The sequence below is a fragment of the Nomascus leucogenys genome, chromosome 4, assembly GCF_006542625.1.
Source record: "Nomascus leucogenys isolate Asia chromosome 4, Asia_NLE_v1, whole genome shotgun sequence".
Taxonomy (NCBI): Eukaryota; Metazoa; Chordata; class Mammalia; order Primates; family Hylobatidae; genus Nomascus; species Nomascus leucogenys.
Genome location: NC_044384.1, coordinates 69,976,558 through 69,998,967, shown reverse-complemented (window position 1 = coordinate 69,998,967; position 22,410 = coordinate 69,976,558). Strand labels below are relative to the sequence as shown.

General features: G+C 39.5%; 1 protein-coding gene across 2 annotated transcripts in view; it reads left to right on the top strand.

Annotated features, from left to right (window-relative positions):
- The window catches only part of PIEZO2 (piezo type mechanosensitive ion channel component 2), a 475,806-nt gene that overhangs the window by 328,171 nt on the left and 125,225 nt on the right, over positions 1-22,410 (top strand). For both annotated transcript variants that reach the window (XM_030810771.1, XM_030810770.1), the window contains exons 8-11: positions 14,404-14,566; positions 17,703-17,822; positions 20,290-20,328; positions 21,247-21,385. In XM_030810771.1, coding sequence (XP_030666631.1) covers positions 14,404-14,566; positions 17,703-17,822; positions 20,290-20,328; positions 21,247-21,385 — 461 coding nt within the window. The remainder of the gene's footprint in view (positions 1-14,403; positions 14,567-17,702; positions 17,823-20,289; positions 20,329-21,246; positions 21,386-22,410) is intronic.

The window sequence follows — 22,410 nt, the reverse complement described above, 5'->3', positions numbered from 1 at the left end:
TTCATATAGTGTTTATATATAGTAAGCCTTTGATAAAAATATTATTTTAATCAGAACATTCTACTTCTAGGTGGGTAGGTAGATACCTTTATGCAAGTATATATTCATATTAGTAAGGAAGGTGTTAAAAAGATATGTGAAGTGTACTAGACCAGCTATCCTCCTATAATCAAAGAGATAACTAGAGAAAATATATGAAACAACTGTTTTCAGATGCTGAGCGATTGGAAGTGTGGGTTTATGATAGCTGAGAGAAGGGAAACAAGCAGGATAGGCACAGAGTAATGGAGAGGAGAAAGACAGAGAAACAGCTCCAGAGATCTTCAAGGAGTCACCTAGACACTTTAGCTGAATTCTAAGCTGTGCATGCATAGGTAAGACTCCATGAAGTCAGACAAAGCAAAACTCCTGGGGAAAGAACAAAAATTGAGGACTGTAAAGTTAGTAACTGCCAGAGCTCATATAGATTTGAGAAAATATTTTAGCTTTGGCCAGAGTGAAGAATTCTTCTACTCTACTGGGGCTGAGCTAGTCATACCGTGAAGTTATTGCAGGCCCATCACAGCAAAACTTATAAACAAGTCTACTAGGATAAAGCTGATGCAAGTAACTTAACTTTCTGCCAGTATAAAACTCAACACTTTTTAAATGACAACAAAATCGAGACACTCGATAATGTAGAAATAACAATGTTCAGCATCCAGTTGAAAATTTTTAGACATGTGAAAAAGCAAGAGAAAACTCAACCAATGAAAATCAAACTACAAGTGAAACCTCCTTAGAACAGCATTTTAAAATATTTTCAAGATTAAAGAAAATGGACGTAATGAAAACAGGAATGGAATTTATCAAAGAGAATTGATGGACAAAAAGAACAAATGAAACTGAGGAGCTACAAAAATACCGTAGCTATAATAATCTACTAAATGAGCTTAAGAGCAAATTAAATACCACAGAAGAAAAGACAGATGAACTTGAGGAGACAATGATAAATCCTACCCAAATTGAAGCACAAGAAGAAAAGAAATTGAGGAAGAAAAAAAAAAAAACCACTGAACCACATAACCTATAGGACAGCTTCAAAAGGTTTAACACAAGTATAATTGGAGAAAGATGTGGGCATAGACAAATGTATATTAAGAAATAACAGCCAAATGTTTCCCAAATTTGATGAAAAATATAAACATCCTGTCCAAGAAGTTTAACAAACTCCAATCTAAACAAACAAAAAGAAAGTCCCACAAAAACACAATATAATTAAAAAATTTGAATATCAGTGATAGAGAAAAATATTTAAAACAGCCAAATAAAAAGACACATTATGTGCAAAAGAACAGCAGTAAGAATTATCACACTCTTCTCACCAGAGATGAATGCCATTCAAAAAGCAATAGGATAACATTATTAAAGTTGCTTCTCAAAGGGAAAAAAATCAATGAACCTATAATTCTGTATCTGAGGATGTAGGTAGAAGAAATGAAGGTCAAATAAAGATATTATTGGATAAGAAAGACTGAGAGAATTTTGCACCAGCAGACCTGCACTACGCAAATATTAAAGGATGCTCTTCACGCTTAAGGAAAATGATTTCAGGTAGAAGCTTAGCTCTACAAATTAAAAGCTCTTGAAATGAGATTCACCTTTTTTCCACCTCTGTATGAAGTTTTGTGAAGATATCATGTCTTCATGTAATAAGCTGCAGCAGTTTCTTGTGACCGTGAGAGAACAAGCATGAAGGTAACACCAACGATGCATTGAGAACAACATTGAGAAAACACCTGCGTAATTGTGCATTGAATTAGCTAACCTGGAACTGCTCATCTTTGGATTTTTTGTTAAGTGACGTGTTCAACATTGATAGAGCAGTCAGCATTAAAATCTGATCAAAGAAACAGGCAGTTTCACATCCTTCATAGCTGAGTCTTTGGAATACATTGGTAATGCTTATATCTTCAGCATTATTCTTTCCATTGATTAGTAACTGAAATCTAAAATCTTTAATTCTTTTTTATTTTTGAATAGATATTCATTAGAATAATGAAAGAAAATGTACATTTTAAGAATTCCTTCTACTTAACGTTTTTAAAGATTACCTCTTTATCTAAAAAACAGTATACCATTTATAAATATTTAACTGTATAATATAAAAATGCCTCCAGTTTTATCCAAATCCACTGTTAAATTACCCATGTAATTATTCCAGTAGAAATCATTATGCCTTTTTATTGGTAATTTCATTAATGCTTTACTGGAAAGAGTCTAGGTGTACTTAAATGCAATTCTCAGAGTTTTTCTTATGACAATTAAAAGGATCATTTCCATATTATTTTGGTGGGGGACGATGTGTATGCTTACTAAGTTTAAAGTGTAACAGAAAATTATTAGCCACTAACATCTTTTTATTCCTATTTCCATTAAAATGAAGCCAATAATTCGGTTATATATTCTAACTGAAAATGAGACTGTGAAATGATAGCCCTTCTAGTCTTTGACAACAGGAGAATAGTTGAGAAAAGTGATGCATTGACGTGAAGCAAAATGGTAGGGAACACCCGTGAAGATGCTCTAAACAAATATTTTGAGACTATTATGAACATACAATACTGTATGTAAATGAAAATTCCAAACCATATCTTATTTACTGTCCTCCATCAAACTTATTCAGTTAAATAAGGAGTACAGATGAGATAGAATTTTTAGTGATTTAGCAAATTTTCAGTATGCAGTTCTTATTCTTTCCATTCCTTTTCTGTTACATTCCTATGTTACTATTGATCCTGCAACTGTTTTCAAATCAACACAAATAGCTATTGAAGGCTGTCTCTGTGCTCAAATTCACCCAGGGTAAATCAGTTTGATACTTCCCTGATGAAGAATTCCCAGAAAAATATTGGGTATACACAAGTGTATATTCAGGACATATTCAAGGCTATACATAGAGTTTGTTCAACTTCATTCACCTGCCATGAAATGGGCTACATATTAACTTCTTAATAGTTTCTTATTGTAAATCACCTTGCCCTCAATTCTTTTTAAAGCCATGCTGAATTCAACATCATTGAAGGTTAACATGAAGTAGTAATCAAAGTATTTCAAGAAATTTCTTATATCTAATCTAATAGTACTTTGGCAGAACAGTGATGACAAGGAACGTGAAGTATGACTACTTCTTTAAGGGTATAAGTTGTGATTTCTATCTCCTTGTTGATGTTCCAGAATCTATTTAGTCTATTTATTTGTATTTTTTTCAAGGGACAGAGAAACAACTCAAAAAATAAGAAAAAATGTATATACTTTATTTAGCTTATGTTGTAATCAGAATAGGCTATGAAGGAAAACGTTTAATTCAGGTAATAGTCTTCATAGAAACATTGTAAAGTCCTACTTTTTTTTTTTTTTTTGACAAAGTCTCACTCTGTCACCCAGGCTGGAGTGCAGTGGCACAATCTTGGCTCACTGCAACCTCCGCCTCTCAGGTTCAAGCGATTCTCTTGCCTCAGCCTCCTGAGAAGCTGGGACTACAGGCGCCTGCCACCACACTCAGCTAATTTTTTGTATATTTAGCAGAGACAGGGTTTCACTGTGTTAGCTAAGATGGTCTCTATCTCCTGACCTCGTGATCCACCCACCTCGGCCTCCCAAAATGCTAGGATTACAGGCGTGAGCCACCGCGCCCGGCCGTAAAGTCCTACTATTTTGAAGAATGTTTCTGTCTTGTTCAATCTTAAAACATGAAAAAATAAAATGAGGCCACGGAAGAACTTTAGAAGGTCATAATCAAATTGTCTTATAGTGTGTACAAATGTGGTCTGTAAGTTTTTTATGAACAAGATTGTGCCTTATAAATTTTTTACACTCTGCCTTTTCCTATACTAGTGCCATGTATCTAGCTTTAATAAATGGATACTTTGGGTATAATTTCATTGGCTTTATATTTATTTATTTATTTATTTAATTTATTTATTTAATTTATTTATTTACTTATTTATTTATTTTTTGAGACGGAGTCTTGCTCTGTCGCCCAGGCTGGAGTGCAGTGGCACAATCTCGGCTCACTGCAAGCTCCGCCTCCCGGGTTCACGCCATTCTCCTGCCCCAGCCTCTCCAAGTAGCTTGGGACTACAGGCGCCTGCCACCACTCCCAGCTAATTTTTTGTATTTTTAGTAGAGAGGGGTTTCACCATGGTCTCGATCTCCTGACCTCGTGATCCGCCTGCCTCGGCCTCCCAAAGTGCTGGGATTACAAGCGTGAGCCACCACGCCCGGCCTCATTGGCCTTATATTTAATGTTCACTTAGTTATGTTTAAGAGATCAAATCTCACCTCAAACAACTTTTAATAGAGTGTTTTAATTCTATTGCCAAATTGGTGTTCACTGTATTTGATATTGCCTAAAAAATCTAGACAAATAGGGTGGGATATGTTTTTTTATAAGGGAACTCTCATTAAAATGGTATTTGCTGGGATGAGATTTAAATAGCAGGTAAAATACTAGTTTCTACTAATAAGAGAAAAGAACTGTCCAACTGACTTTAAACTCAATGCTTCCCAAACTTTAATGTGTATATAAATCACTTGAGTGTCTTGCTGGAATGTAGATTTTCACTCAGTAGGTATTGGGTGGGGCCCAAGATTCTGCATTTCTAATGGAAGAAGCTCTGAGGGACAAGGTCCTAGAAAACCTGCACTATTTATAATTGTACCATGCCTAATTTTATTCCTCTGCTTGATGAGCCCCAATGTATCTTCAATGTTTTAAAAATTAAAATAAAACTGCAGTGAGAAAAGATAAATAAGTCATTTGGTTCTATGTATTAGTTTCTATTTGTGCAAAAAAGCAAAAATACAAGTTATTCCAGCAGTTACCACATCTGGAAATATCAGACGTGGATTTCATTGAAATCCTCCCTAAGACATAAATTACATATTCATTTGAAAACATACTGACTCACTTTGCCTTAACTTGACTTCTTTAGTGATGCACCAATTTTTTTGCCTTTTGGATATTGTCAATACTATATAATGATTAGTGGAGAAAATCTATAGATTTTTATTGGGTATTTAGGTGTTGCCCCTATTGTTTTGTAAGCATAATTAATTTTCTGATGAACTTTTGTTTATAAAAGTCTTTGAAAACATTTCTGATTATTTTGATTGATAATTTTAATTAATCATTCAATCAAACATTCCTGATTGGTAGTTTCAGTTACATATTGCAAAATTATTAGTAAAGCTACTACTAGGGTTGCCATTATAATAATCTGAACATGGCCCATGTATGGAAAACTTCTACATGCTTTGGAAGCATCTAAGAAACATTATTTAGGCTCTGAAGGAGTTTACAACCCATTTCAAGCCACGAGACACAGAAATATAAAAGAACACTAATGGCATAAGACTTCGTGACCTGTGGTTAAATAAGAATTACAGATATTAGGTTCACCAAAATGTCAGTCACACACAGCATGGGAGGTGGGTCTGGGGATGGAGAGGCTTCAGACTGGCAGAGGTTGAGGCAGGGATCGAGCGAGACAATTGACAAGGAAGCTCCTCCTGATGAAGAGCCGAGCGCTTCCAGCATGAGACTTGTGTGTCTGCTAGGCAGGGAATCTTCCCAGCTCCTGCCTGGTGGGATTTGATCATAGCTGCAACCTGGTACCTGTGTTGTGTTTCCCGCACCTCCTTCTCCAAATGGGAGGTTTTTATTGCACTGATGATGTTTCCACTCCACTGACGTGTGCTGGGTGCAATTTTGTGGACCTGTAAGGAGTGAATAACTGAACTGTAAGAGAGGACCAAGCATCACCTAGGACCCCACCTCATGAGCTGTATAACTGGGTAGAAATTTGGAACTGTTTTTCTTGGAGAGGGAGAAAGTATATTCTATGTGTGAGAAGAAAGTGCCCATAAATATTTGGATTATAGCTATAATGTACCATCAGAAGACTGTTCTCCTTCTTCGCTTGTTCCTCAGTAGGAGCACTCCCAAATATTATCTAGGTACGTTGCTGTTGAAACAAAAGATGTATCATTCTAGCTTGAACTATATACATCTATACTTTTATACAAGGAAGAAATTGATATCTATCACATTAGAAATCTAGTGACCCTGTAGCTTACAATCCAAAACAATTGTATATAGGATATTTTCAAGCCCTGTTTCAGCGATTCTAAGTGGAAGTGTCATGAAAAGCATTTCAAAAGTCGTATGCCTATCATTTCTGGTCTTCACATTACCTCTTTGAGATATGTTATTTACTAGCCTCATTTTCCACGTGAGGAAATTGAGGCTTAAAGTGGTTAAATGCCCTACTCAGGGTCACATAGGTAATCATTCAGGCAGGGCTCAAATCCGTGTCTGGATTACCGTTCTTTTCATTTAGCCCTATAGCCTCTGATTTTAAGTTTATTCTGAGTTCATGCTAAGGCAATTTCATTTAAAAGATGTGCTTTAAAATCAAAATACTAAGTAGAATATGTGCCACTTGAATTTTCATTTTTTTAACCTTAGAAATAAGACCTATGTTTTGTTGCCATTAGATTTATGCCATTAGAGTGGGGAAAGGGTGGGTAGGGGATGGAAGAAAAAGAAAAGTTAACTATTTTTAGTGCCTGGCCATTTTCCCCACAATTAGTTTTATAAGCTGCTGCAGGGTACCTATGTCTACTTAAAGAATTAAATCCCCAGGGACCATCTATGGGTAGCTGCAGTTATTGCTAGCTTTATATCTTCAAGCATAATTAATCCGTAAGGTTGAACTCTTTCCTCTGAACCAGGACTCGCTTACAGAAATGCAGCTTCCTCCCCCTTTCAAGGCTGCTTGTCATGTGTTCCTCAGCTCTCAGTTGAGCCCATGAGTGTGTCTCACTGGCCAGTCATCATGGCCACTGATCCACTTAGCTCCTGGTGTTTCATTAACTTTCTGAATACTCTGCCTGGGAATTCCCATAGGGAGCCCAGGACGCTTGGAGTCTGTCACCAAACCCTTTCCAGGGAAAATGGTATGAGAAGAGGAACGGCTGAACACCCTGGGGGCTGACAAGGCTTCCACCTTGACAGAGCTCAGCCGAGCTTCAGCAATCCTCCTCTCTTTTGAGTGTGGTTTCTGTATTTGAGTCTAGTGCCTATAGTTTGGACTCAAATTCTCAAACTTCCTGAAATACATCTCTCTCTTTGGGGCTACTTCCCTGTACCATTTCTTCCTCCATTCATTTCAATTAAAGGATGTGGGGTTAAAAATGAGAAGATTATTAAAATACGTTTCCTCTAGAAAATTATTTGTCCCCAAATATTCATTTTATGCTAGTTGGAAACAATATATTCCCTGGCTTCCTAAAAGGATTGGAAGCTGTCTTGGACTTAGAACTCTGAGCTCTTGAGGAAAAAAAAGTTTAAATTAAAAGTATGGGGCCGGGCGCAGTGGCTCATGCCTATAATCCTAGTGCTTTGGGAGGCCAAGGCAGGCATATCATGAGGTCAGGAGATCGAGACCGTCCTGGCTAATACGGTGAAACCCTGTCTCTACTAAAAAAATACAAAAAATTAGCTGGGCGTGGTGGCAGGCGCCTGTAGTCCCAGCTACTTGGGAGGCTGAGGCAGGAGAATGGCCTGAACCAGGGAGGTGGGGCTTGCCAAGAGCCGAGATCGAGCCACTGCACTCCAGCCTGGGCAACAGAGCAAAACTCCATCTCACAAAAAAAAAAAAAAAAAAAAAAAAAAATACGGTGTCCCATCTCACACGTATTAGGATGACTACTCTCAAAAGCATAAAATAACAAGACTTGGCAAGGCTATAGGGAAACTGGAAGATTGTGCACTGCCGATGAGAATGTAAAATGGGGCAGCACTGATGTAAAACAGTATACCAGTTCCTCAAAAAACCGGAGCAGTTTCTCTATTAAAAATAGAATGGCCATATGATCCAACAATTTCGCTTATGGCTATATATTGAAAAAAATTGAAAACAGGGTCTTGAAGAGATATCTGTTCACCCATGTTCATAACAGCGTTATGCACAATAGTCAGAAGGTGGAAGTGCCATCAACAGATGAATAAACAAATGGGACATACACATATGGTGTATGTATATATGTATGTATTCAGCCTTAAAGAGGAAGGAAATTCTGACACATGCTACAACATGAATGAACCTTGAGGCCATCATGCTACGTAAAATAAGACAGTCACAAAAGACAAATATTGGATGGTTCCACTAATATAAGGTACCAGGTAGTCAAATTCACAGATATAGAAAGTATAATGGTGGTTTCCAGGGCCTGGCAGGAGAAGGGAATAGGGAGTTTTTATTTAATGTGTACAGAATTTTAGTTTTGCAAGATGAAAAAGTTCTGGAGATTGGTTTCACAACAATATGAGTGCAATTAGTACCACTGAACTGTGTTCTTAAAAATGTTTAAAATGGCCCGGGCGCCATGGCTCACTCCTGTAATCCCAGCGCTTTGGGAGGCCCAGGCGGCAAATCATGAGGTCAGGAGTTGGAGACCAGCCTGGCCAACATGGTGAAATCCCATCTCTACTAAAAATACAAAAACTTAGCTGGACGTGGTGGCGGGCTCCTGTAGTCCTAGATACTCCTGAGGCTGAGGCAGGAGAATCGCTTGAGCCGGGGAGGCAGAGGTTGCAGTGAGCAGAGGCCCACTGCACTCCAGCCCGGGTGACAGAGTGAGACTCTGTCTCAAAAAAAAAAAAAAAGGTTTAAAATAATCAGCTTTATGTTATGTGTATTTTGCCTCAAATAAACATTTTTTTAAGTGTGCTGTTATTTTCAGTATTACGTATTTCTTGCAAATGGCTGGGATCCTGTATTACTAGAGACGGAGCAGATGTGGTCTGAAGCACACCTGAAAACAGGTGGAGGTTTTATAAATCTGCCAACATGTGCGAGCAGAAACAAGTGCCCTGCCAATTCATAACCACCGCATGTTGTCAGATGTTATGAGTGCTTCAGAGAGAGAGAAAAACGTGCAAATAAGTGCTCCATGAGGAGTGGAGGGACAGCTATAATGAGTCCATGGCGGCCCCCAGAGCCGAAAGAATGAACCGTGCGCCGGACCCCAGGCGGAAGACTCATCACAGTGCTGCGATGAGCGACCCTTCCTGTTGCTGAGATGTCCTCTTTCATCACAAGGCATGGAATGAATTTTTTTTAACCTTTATTATCGTTTCAGAGGTACATGTTCAGGTTTGTTATATCGATAAATAGCGTGTTGCAGGTGTACAGATGATTTCATCACCCGGGTAATAAGCATAGTACCCGATGAGTAGTTTTTACATCCTCGCCCTCCTCCCACCCTCACCCTCAAGTAGGCCCTGGTGTCCCATTATTCCCTTCTTAGTATCCGTGTGTACTCAGTGTTTAACTCCCACTTACAAGTGAGAACAACAAAGCATGGAATGAATTTTTATTCGTAATAATCTGAGTAAAGTACAGTTGAAGGATCTTGGAATCATCCAGGCTTGCTTCATATTTTGTTACTATTGGATATTTCAGTCTCATTGTTTCTTCATTATAAACCTGGATTCTCAGTTTAAAAACACCAGTGTTAGCTGGGCGCAGTGGCTCACGCTGTAATCCCAGCACTTTGGGAAGCCGAGGCGGGCAGATCACAAGGTCAGGAGATCGAGACCATCCTGGCTAACACGATGAAACCCTGTCTCTACTAAAAATACAAAAAATTAGCCGGGCATGGTGGTGGGTGCCTGTAGTCTCAGCTACTTGGGAGGCTGAGGCAGGAGAATGGTGTGAACCTGGGAGGCGGAGCTTGCAGTGAGCCGAGATCACGCCACTGCACTCCAGCCTGGGCCACAGAGCGAGACTCCATCTCAAAAAAACAAAAAAGAAAAAAAAAAAGAAACTAGTGTTATTTCTGAACCATATACATTTATTTATTGCTTCATTCAGAAGGTAAAGTTCAAAATGCTTGTTAATAGCCAGTAGAGAACAAAAATAACTATCTGCTATGTATGACCTAAGATATACTTTAGGTAAATAAAAGTGTACTTTTGTTGCCGTCGTTACACTCTGTGTTCTTATTTCCTAAACTGGGGCACTAAAATCATGGATGTTGGGATTCAAGCAGCAGTGATTTTTCTCTGAAAATTCCAGAATTTGTTTGCATATCTACAGTTTCTTACCTTTCTCTCTTTTTTAAAAGCAGGAACTTTTCCATCTTTTAATCTCTGCTCCTACCATAACCGTGATCACCTACTTACTCTTAGTATATTTAATTCAGTTAAAAAAACCTACCTTTAAAGGCTTTCATACCCTAAGCACTGCCATAAACGCAAGGTGACAAGACATACACCCTTTTTGGAAGGCATTAGAAACAAAATGGGCAGCAAAACAAGCACGTACACTAAAAATAGCAGAAATTCAAATTATGACTACAAATATCATTGTTGTGGAGGCATAGGGAAAATTGAATCTAAGAAGGAGAAATCGTAGACATTTCCTGGAGATGGTGACTTTGGAACTAGACCTAGATGATGCCAAGGATGTTAACAAGCAGCAACAACAAAGAGATAGGAAGAAACGTGAATGAAGTGTGCTGGGAAATGGCTTCAGGGTATTGGCGAATATTAACTATAAGGAATGTCAGGCCTGAAGGAAAGAATGATGAAGAACCAATGCTTACAACAAAACTTAATTATCATAAATTAGCATGAAGGTTCAGATGATAGGCCATAGACGTAATATAATTATGCATCCTGAACAGCTGGTATCCTGTGTGACCCCTGTAATATTTTGGAATGATTGAGGTATCTGGAAGGAATACAGTGACATGCACATATTATGGGATTGCAGTTGGAGTTGGGGGCTGGAGTTATCCTAAAAGGTATCAGAGAGTCTATGAAGCTCTGCCTGTCCTATTTCTTGGATCTTCATTGCCAAGGAGTGGGTAAAGCTCACCTGGTACATATACCCTCAATTCTTGATTTGGGGACTCCAGAAACGTCATAGCTACTGAAAAGCCTCCTGGTAAAATGAAGAATAGCAACACCAAAGGGATTGAGATTTTTATGGTAAACCCCAAATAATCTAGCATAGCCAAGGTTTTTGTCTGGGAGAAAGAAAAGGGGACCAGGTTGCTGAAGACCTCAGGGATGCTTTTCTGGGACTCAGGGCTTTTCTCCAGGAAATGGGGGAGTAGGGAGTAGGATGAGGAGGGTGGCGTACAGAACATGAGCTTTCCCAAGGAAACTCTGGCAGCTGTCACAATGTGCAGGGAAGAGAAATTAGAGGTAGGGAGACTGCCCTTGGCATAATAATTGAAGTGAGGATGTGTTCTGTGGACAGAAATGCTGGCCATGAAACAGCAATGCAGACAGACCAGGTTCCAAAGTGGGAGTGTGGGCCCCAAGGGTCTGATGTGTCTCTCCTGGGAACTGATCATCACTTGGGGACCTATCTTCAGCTATCTTTTGGGAAATAGAATCTGTGAGTTCTTAAGTATTTAACATAAGATCTTCTAAAAACTGTCCTTTATTTTTCATACACTTGCATCCTCACCTCACCCATCATTATTAGATTTTATTAGAAAGTGAAAGCTCAGACATTGAGTCATTTACCAAATACATTTGTGTACATTATCAGTGGAACCAGGCCTAGGATCAAAGATAAACAGAAGATATTCCAAATGCATGAAAGAGAAAAGCTTCATCTTTATCTTTTTTTTCCAAATAAGCAGTACATTGGGATGTGCTGCTCTGTAATTGTGTCATACTTCTCAAGCAAAGAGATATTTCTATGGAGAGATTTAAGACAGTCAGGAGGAGTACCCATCCCCATCACCCACTGAAAGAGAGGGTTTCTGTGACACCTTGCTCTGCCCAAGCTAGCACATGGCCTTAGTGTAGACAGAGTAGTTCCTGGAGAGCAGGTGCAATGGTATCAGTTTCTTTGTACTGTGAGTATCAAGATGCAATCCTGGGAAATAAACATTGAGTAAATTAAATAATTGTTGGATGCTGTGTAGTATCCTAGAATTGCAGTGCCAGAAAGGATGTGAACTTCAGATACAAATTTCTTATCTCGCATATGAATCCTTTCAACAGTATCTAGTTTCTTTAGAAAAAAAAAACAAAAGTGAGAGATGCCAGGTGCAGTGGCTCACATCTGGAATCCCAGCACTTTGGGAGGCCGAGGCGGGCGGATCATGGGGTCAAGAGATCAAGACCATCCTGGCCAACATGGTTAAATCCCATCCCTACTACAAATACAAAAATTAGCTGGCATGGTGGTGCGCACCTGTAGTTCCAGCTACTTGAGAGGCTGAGGCAGGAGAATCGCTTGAACCCGGGAGGCGGAGGTTGCAGTGAGCCGAGATCGCGCCACTGCACTCCAGCCTGGGGACAGAGTGAGACTCTGTCTCAAAAAAAAACAAAAAAAAAAAGAGAGAGAGAGAGAAATCTTAGGTTTTGTGGTATTTGCATAGCTCAATTAAAAAAAGTTCTTGTAGGAGACAACAATCTGCTACTGATTAGCTTCTGCTCATTTTTTTAGGTCTATACATTGCTAGTACAAAATCTAAGTCTTACTATTCAGCGTTAGTGTAGGAATATGTAAAATCAGTTTGCAATCAGTTATGATATCAGTGGCAAGGTATGTAATGTCTATATGATATGAAGCATTTAGTTCGCTTTACCAACAGCTACAGAAAATTACAATTAAAATTCTGTATGGGACAAAACAAGTATTTTTAAACTAAGAGTTGATGAGGTTAGTTCTAGCATATGTGCCAGGCATGGAGCAAGGAGAAGGACTCAGCAGCTGGAAGAGCTGCCACTTAGATTAACCCAAGAGACTATCTAGCTTGTCTGATTTTACATCGAAAAGCTTTCAGTTCTGTGTACTTTATACAAGAAATTTACATTTTAATCTAGGGCTGCAAAAACATTTTCAGAAAGTTCTACCATTCTAAGTGGGACATAAGTTTTTTCACTCAGGAAATTGTTATTTCAAATGCTAACTCCAAAAAAAAATCTGTCTGGAGCTTAAGATAAAAGGATTTTATAATAAGAACAAGTTATGATATAACTTATTTATTTCTGATAAAAATGAAGAAAGTTAGTTTAATTTCTATTTAGCTTACGTTAAAATCTGTGTTCATCAATACACTAATATTGCACTTACATTGTGATAGAAAACAGCATTCACCCTGAGAGATTTTACAAGTGAAGGGCATGCAGCCTTTGAAGATTTTATAACTGAAGAATGTAAGATAAAAATCAAAGGAAATTCACATATAAAAGTTGCAAACAGGCTGTGTGCAATTGTTCACACCTGTAATCCCAGCACTTTTGGAGGCTAATGTGGGAGGATCACTTGAGCCCAGGAGTTTGAGACCAGCCTGGGCAACATAATGAGACTTTGTCTTTACAAGCAATTAAAAAAAAATTGTTGGGTATGGTGGCATGCCCTTGTGTTCCCAGCGACTTGGGAGGCCAAGGCAGGAGGATCATGTGAGCCCAGGCACTCAAGGCTGCAGTGGGCTGTGATCATGCCGCTGCACTCCAGCCTGGGTGACAGAGCGAGACCCTATTTCAAAAACAAAAAGTAAATAAAAGATGCAAACAGTAGAAAGGTATGAAACTCACTTAACCTATAAAGTTTTATGCATTTAGTAGAGTATTTTCTTAGAAAAATTGCCCATCAAAATGAATTTCTAAATGAGTCATATTTTACATAGTTTTCCATTATATAATCAGACACATTCTGAGTAGTAGAAATCAGCATAAAAATAAACCATTTCAAAATGTAACAGACTCAAAGTCATATTTTAAAGAAAATGATTAGTTACTATGCTTTGAAAAAATCAAATTGCTCATAAATGATATTTGACAGAAATATATCTTACAGAAATTTTGCTATATAATACTTGACTTTCATGGCTAAACTGCAGAACTAGCCCAATAACGTCAACACTACCTGAGTACAACTAATGCTGAACCCAGCCAAAAACAAAATATTTGCTCATTTAGCTGGACTAGTAACATGTTACCACATACTTGGCATTTCTATAATACAGGGTTTTAATAGGGCTGATTAATAATTAAAACAAATTTTTAATAGATGTGCAAGAATTTAGTATTAACTGGATTTTTGAACTGATGTAAAGATCATCTGGTTAATGTTGATGTCAATTTTATACATACACATATGATTACAGAATGTACATATTATATGCATATTATACATACACGTCCACATATATTCTTTAAAGATGTAGTTACATATACAGAAGGATAATTGAAATATCTACAATAGAACAGATCAACCTAGGAATAGCTCACGAATGTATCAAAAACAAAGTACTTTTATTCAATGTTGGAGACATATAGCTTATTACATCTATTAAGCATTTTTCTTTGTTTTTTAACAGGTTGTTTGGTATCAAGTCAGTAATTCAAACGGACTGTTCGAGTACTTGGAAGATCATAGTAAACCCGGACCTGTCATGGTACCACCACGCCAACCCTATCCTCCTGCTGGTGATGTACTACACTCTGGCCACTCTGATCCGCATCTGGCTGCAAGAGCCCCTTGTAAGGACAAAAACGTTTTCATGATCTTGTCTGCAAAGTAAACTAGAATCTCCAGGTGAAATGATTCACTCCTGTTCTCTACTGACTAATGAATACTCTATTCCAACACAACTCTAGTGTTCTGGATATGATGTTTTAATTCTGCAAAGAGTATTAAGTGAATATAAATACTACCAGATCAAAGACTAGCTTCCCTTTACTACCACAAAGTGCTGGTAAGAATGGCAGGCAGTGAGAAGAACGGAAGACTCATTTTTGCTGATCACTTACTGTAATATGCCATGTCATACATATCTCATTTTAAAAAACTAAACAACTCTGATCAATAGAATAGGTATTATACCCATTTACAGATGGGGAAAATGAAGTTAGAGATGCCAGTTTTTCTAAAATCACACATTTACTGGATGGTACAATTCAGATTCTAATCTACATTTGACAACAAAGCTCGGTTCTTAGAGACACACCCCTGTTATCAAGGGGACTGGTGTTTCCCAAATCTCCTCCAGTGCTCTTAGCCTGTGAAGATGTGGGAGTGACAGCCCAGCTCTTGTTGGTGCCTGTTGCCTCCTGAGTATCCCCTTGTGAGGGATGGGGATTCGAATATTCCTTCCAGCACAACTGAGGGTGTTTATTCTCTATGAAAATATGAACAAGGACACAGCATTTCTGAGGGGAGGACTGAAGCCTGGGTGGCTTCTCTTCTCTCTTTTCTCCTTCAGTGACAGAAAACATCAGCCTGCTTTTCTTTCTCCTAAATGACTGTCAGGAGCCCGGTTGCAAGGTTGCTTATTGACACATGAAGGAGACAAGCTGTGTAGACTGGGTGGCCGCACCTTTTCAGGCCCCACCTGTGGGGAACCGCACAGCTGGGGACAGTTCTCATGAGCATGGCCCAGCCTGAGTCTCTGCATTCCAGTCCCCCCTCCTCTGAATCGCTTCTAGCCTGAGGCCCTGCAGAAGTTCCCTACTTTCTCTGTCTGTCTTTGTACCCACAGACCATCCCCACACGTTCATCAGTCAGCCAGTCAATGAGTATTTATGGAAGGCCAACTGGGTCTGAAACTAACCTAGGGGCCGGCATAGAGCAATGACTTCAGTAGGCAGAGCCCCACTTAGAGTGCTGTGCATTCTAAAAGAGAAAAATGGTCCAAGAGAAGCAAACAGGATGTAAATCAGATAGTGACTGTAAAACTGCAGGAGGCGCATGCCTCCGGTCATCCCTGACAGAAGCGCCACCTGCAGAAATGAGGATGGTGCTGTCTTCCTCCTATGTGGTACCTCCTCTCCATCTCAGTGGCTAACAGCCGTCTGTGGGATTAGGGTCTCAGAGGCCATCCTTGTTAGCAGGGTTCTCCTGGATCATCTTTCTTTTAGGCCACTGATGACAGTTGTTTAGTAACAAAATGATTTATGGGTGGTAAGGAATCCCAGTCATGTTGTGTTATATTTTTCTTCAGTTCTCTTCTAAAATTTGACTGTGCCAGTAGAAACATTAAAATTGTGTCCAATTCCTCCACAAACATGCATATGTATATGTATACATTCACAAATAAAAACATATACATAAAAAATTAAATATACATATATATTTTTGAGATGGAGTTTCACTCTTGTTGCCCAGGCTGGAGTGCAATGGCATGATCCCGGCTCACCGCAACCTCTGCCTCCTGGGTTCAAGCGATTCTCCTGCCTCAGCCTCCTGAGTAGCTGGGATTACAGGTGCTGGACACCACGCCCGGCTAATTTTTTTGTATTTTTAGTAGAGACGGGGTTTCTCCATGTTGGCCAGGCTGGTCTCGAACTCCTGAGCTCAGGTAATTCACTCGCCTTGGCCTCCCAAAATGCTGGGATCACAGGCGTGAGCCACCGCGATGGGAACTATTTCTGAACAATGTCTTACACATTATGGAAATTACTTTAAGGCTTTCTAGTTATTAAGATTTCCCAGCCCATTTGCTTTCTCTGGGATATCCCATGTCATCTCTCGGATAATGCAGTAGCTTGATGAGGGCTCCGTTATAACTTTGGGCCCATGCGATATTCTGCTTCCACTGCCGTGTGCTGTCTGGCAAGCAAAGGTAGGCAGAGAGAGAGCCAGGAAGACCGTCTAGGCTATAGGCCACACAGCAATAGCAATGTTATAAATCACAAGGTCTGCAGGGGTATGTAGAGAAGGGGGCTTCAAACTATCATCAACATTTCATGTGGGCTCTATTTTAAATGGGCTGGGACAGAAGGCCCATTGCATTGAGGCAATGAGAAAAAGGCAATGAGAAAAAGAAGCTGATTATATCATAGTTCCAGGTGACCTGGTACATTTAATGAAAAGTGCTGGCCACCAAATGTGAGTGCTGAAGTAGACATCTATGAAACATGTTTGAAAAAGAGAGAGAGAAAAGGCAGTGTCGAGACTTCAGTGTAATATGTGGCCCCCACCTGGCAAATGTAATGCCCCACCCAGGGAGTTAGGGTGCCCTGCTTAGGAGTTCTACTTTGGTGCACTGGGACCCAGACAATGAGACTAAATCCACTCCACTCCAGTATCAGTGACGCATGACTGCCCTTTTTACTAGGACACTTTTGTTGGGAAAACATGCTAAGGCACCGAAGCACTTACTGTTCCTCGTATTCCTTTCTATCACCTTTCCTAGACCAGTTGTCTAATGTAGGCAAATGTCTCATGTGCATAGATATGCTCTTGCTTAGCGCTGTGTGAGCACTAGATGATTCTGCCTTCAATACATCCAGTCTTAATTGAAGATTGCCAGCAGCTGGCTTACATGGTTAACTGTGCACCTTTGTGAAGGCTCTTAAGCTAAGAGCCATGTGCATTGCTGCTTTTGAGTGTAGTTGAGAATGCACGTGGAAAAGCTGTGGATATTTAACAATGGAGCATATTCTGTAATGCATGGGGCTTAGTAGAATCAGGGGACATTTAATATTGATGTACTTATCAATTAGAGGGGAGCATTTTTGTCATTTCTTAAAGTGCCTTGATAAAATCCTGTATATTGTAAACATTCACTTTGAAAAGTCATCATATTGAGCCAAAATGAAAAGCTCTGTCTTGGCCACCCAGGCTGCCTAGGGAACTGCCTCAGGAAGCAAGACTGATCCTGTTTCTGTGTTTCAGGTGCAGGATGAGAGGACCAAAGAAGAGGACAAAGCCCTGGCTTGCAGCCCCATCCAAATAACAGCAGAGAGGAGGCGGAGCCTGTGGTACGCAACCCATTACCCCACCAATGAGAGAAAAGTAAGCCATGATGAAAGAGATTTCCGTTCCCTAATTTTTATGTTTTTGTATTTTACTGTTGAATATGAGCATTATAATATCATATATATCATATCATATTCAGTTTGCTTGTAGTTTATAGAAACAGTGATTTAGGAGAGTTAGTACCAGAGAGGGAAAACTATTTCCAAAGTAAATACCCACGTCCCATCAAGAACATCATTTTATATTTCCGTGCTTTCTACTGAAATCTCCTAATCTTAAAAAGAATGTTCCTATTAAAAAAATAATTTTGTAATTAAAACAAACAAAAGTAGCAAAGCAATCTGTTAGCACTGGAGGGTGAAAATTTCAGTGCTGAACTATATTGCAGAAAATAATTTTACACTGTCGGGTATTTGGTTGATTTGGGTATTTGGCAGACAATTACTTGAAAATAAATGAAGTGAGCTCATCTCTTTGAGGCAAACAAGGACAATAATTGTTACCAGTGATAAAATTTAAGCATTTGAGTAAAAATTAGAATTTTGGAAAACCCGTATCTACTGAGGGCTTAAAAAGTTTCCAATATTTGAGGACTTTTCTGATGAGATGAGGTGATATTGACAAATGTGCTTTTTACACATTGCATACTGAAACTTGTCAGTATTCGGTAGAGTCAATACCTGTAACTCACTGAAACAGCAGTTTCCGAATTACCACCACCTGACACGACAGCACGTGGATAAATGATCCAGTCGGGGTGCATGATATGCCAATGGGTTTTAATGTAGCAGAGTATGAAAAGTTCACTGATATGGTTGCAGATTCTGCACTACAACTGACATTCAAGACTCTACACTGGTTGAGTCTGATCGAGTAGCAAAGACTGTCCACAGTTTAGATAGACTATTAAAATACTTTTTTTTTGTTTTTTTGGCACCAGAGTCTTGCTCTGTCGCCCAGGCTGGAGTGCAGTGGTGCGATCTTGGCTCACTGCAACCTCCGCCTCCTGAGTTCAAGCAATTCTCCTGAATCAGCCTCCCAAGTAGCTGGGACTACAGGCACGCCACCACGCCTGGCTAATTTTTTTGAATTTTTAGTAGAGATGTGGTTTTGCCATGTTGCCCTGGCTGGTCTTGAACTCCTGAACTTAGGCAATCCGCCTGCCTCGGTCTTCCAAAGTGCTAGGGTTACAGGCATAAGTCACTGCGCCCGGCCCTAAAATACTTCTTTTTGACCCAATTGCATGCCTATGTGAAGCCAGATTTTCTTTATCTACTTCAACCAGAACACCACGTCACAACAGATTGAATGCAGAAACAGATGTGAAAATCCGGTTGTCTTTTATTAAGCTAGACATTAAATAGATATGCAAAATTATAAAACAATGAGACTCTCTTCACTATTTGTTTTAAAAAATATAGCTATTTAAATAATTTATTTATACTAACACATAATGGTTTTTTTAAATTTTTAATGAATACATACATAAGTAAAAAATATTTTAAGACTACCTGGTCAATTTCTCATATGGTAGATAATTGATAGATAGAACCCACATAAATTAAGTCTCTTTGGGACCCTCAGTGATTTTTAAGAATGCAAATGAGTCCTGACCTAAAATTGTGGTAGAACCACTTGCTGTGCTAATTATTATTTGGGGGAAGCCCAAATCACCTGGTAGTAATGTATTACTAGTTAAAAAGTAGTCATATTAATAATCATTTTGTTGTAGACAGTACGCAAATCTTAAAATAATCTCAAACCACATTACAAATCTTAAAATAATCTCAAACCACATTACAAATCAATTTTTCTTTTTTCTTTTTTTTTTATTTGAGATGGAGTCTCGCTCTGTCACCCAGGCTGGAGTGCAGTGGTGCAATCTCGGCTCACTGCAAGCTCCGCCTTCCGGGTTCATGCCATTCTCCTTCCTCAGCCTCCCGAGTATCTGGGACTACAGGCGCCCGCCACCACGCCCGGCTAATTGTTTGTATTTTTAGTAGAGACGGGGTTTCACTGTGTTAGCCAGGATGGTCTCGATATCCTGGCCTCATGATCCGCCTGCCTCGGACTCTCAAAGTGCTGGGATTACAGGCGTGAGCCACCACCGTGCCTGGCCCAATTTTTCTTTATTATGAAAATTCTATTTCTTGAAAGATAAATACATTCAGAATTTTGCAGATGTCTCAAAGGGGTATAAAACTAAGCAGCTTATTCCTGTAGAACATAACCCTTGAAAAACATGGTAACATTTATAGACATGTGGTTGCTTATCTGCTGTATAACTAAACATTAACATCAAGAGCTGTGAAATAGTTGTCATAAACAGCAGCATCCAGCTCATTTATTTGTCCCTTTATATTTTGCATGGCAATTTTAATATCACTAGCAATCAGCAAGTTAAAGAGAATGGGTTTGTGCATAGTAAAACTTTATAGATACATCAACAGTAAAATGCTTTCAGCTTCCTTACTAACATGCTTTCCCGCATTGCTTTTTGCAGCTTTTATCCATGACCCATGATGACTACAAACCATCTGATGTTAGTATACCCTTAGAATTATCATTTATGCATGTGTAAGTGACGTAAAGGCAACAAATGGAAGTAGCTCCTTTGAGTCTATTTTAATGATCTATTAAAATTTCCATAAGCTTTTCCATTTATGGGCATAAATTATATCTAGTAGATTGCTGTTAAAATGAGATTGAGTATAATCATACAAAATATATTTAAATTTCAAGACGCTTTGTGGGCTTTTTAAAGTGTTTTTTTCTGTAGCTATGCCTATTACGTAAGTAGGAAGTTTTGCATGCCCATGGGCGCACATACACATATGTATTAGTGGGTGTTATGTTTATCTCAAAAATTATAAAGCCAAAGAGACAGAAGGAGGAAACAGGCAATTGTACTTAGTGGTGTAGTAAGGACATAGCAACCTGCAGTCAGGCAGAGATCCCCAGAGGTTGATGCCTTACCTGAGATCCAAGGGATGTTTGCATTAGTCCTGTGCAGAGCCACACAGGGCATAGGCAGGACAATGCTGGACCACAGCCCAAGAAAGGTCTAGAGTCCCATATAGATGGAGGGATGGCTGAGAGGTGGACAGTAGGAAAGGCTGAGGCTGGAAAGATCAGACCAAATCTTGAATGCCTCCTTCAGCCATTTACAAGAGTTTGCTCTTCATACTGAGGACAGCAGGTGCAAAGCATGGTTTTTGGCAAAGTGCAGTGCAACAAGATCAGATGCACATTTCCCTGCGATCACTCTGTGAAGACTAGAGTTGGAGAGGGAATGTACAAGATTGCCCGTACTAAAATATTTGGACAATTGGCTAAGTTATTCAGCTTGCAATCAACTCCTCACTGTTCAGTTAGGGTGGAGTAAGGGAAGTGGGGGTATGTCTACATTGAAAACCCAGAGCTGCTGTAACAGGTGTCCCTTTCTCTGCACTCCCGGCAGGGCCTGCTGGTGACTGTGAACGGCAACCCCGTGGATTACCACACCATCCACCCCAGCCTGCCCATGGAGAATGGCCCCGGCAAAGCCGACCTCTACTCCACCCCCCAGTACCGGTGGGAGCCCTCTGATGAATCCTCAGGTAGGAGCCAGCCCTGCACTCAGGGTCGCACTTCTCTCTCATTTAGAAGCTTGGCCTCTCTCTGTCTTTTTGTTGTTGTTGCTTATTTGATTTTTTAAAAAATTGTATCCATGTCAGTATCATTAAGCTCACTTCTTTAAGTCCTGCCTGAATTTTGCCCCAGCATATTGCTAGTTGTGTTCTATCCTTGTATACAAAGTAAGTGACATAATTGGGGTAAACTTTTAAAATAAAAGGTGAAAACGGTATTTTAAACATGTCAACTTAGGTATAGCATATATACATATGTTGGTCTTTCTTTTAGTTGATATTGTAATTATGGTCAATGGTTTTCCTGGTTAATGTATGAATTTTTTTTTTTTTTTTTTTTTTTGAGACAGAGCCTTGCTCTGTCTCCCAGGCTGGAGTGAAATGGCACGATCTCGGCTCACTGCAACCTTCGCCTCCCAGGTTCACGCCATTCTCCTGCCTCAGCCTCCCGAGTAGCTGGGACTATAGGTGTACACTGCCACACCTGGCTAATTTTTTGTATTTTAGTAGAGACTGGGTTTCACTGTGTTACCCAGACTGGTCTCAAACTCCTGAGCTCAGGCAATCTGGCTGCCTCGGCCTCCCAAACTGCTGGGACTACAGGCGTGGGCCACCGCACCCAGCTGAGTGTTTTTTAAGAGTCCTTTTTTTGTCCATTTTTAAAAAAATGAGGTTGTCTAAACTTTTGCACGGCTTTTTTCCTCCCTTTTCTTTCAGTTGTTTATGTTGAAGGAGAGCACTATTACTAAAGATGATAAATTGGTGGCCTGGGGCTGCGTTTCACTCTCAGATTTGATTTTTGGTCTGCACAACATTAAAAAAAAATTTAAATAGCCATCATTTAAAAAGCTGCACCTCTGACCTAGAAATGGACACTTCTGGAATCCCTTGAAGAATATGAAGGTCTGGCAACACTAGTCCCTTACCTCTACAAAACAGCAGTTAGCTGGACCTCTATTGTCATTGCCCCTGCAAGGGACCAATTGCCTGTCACC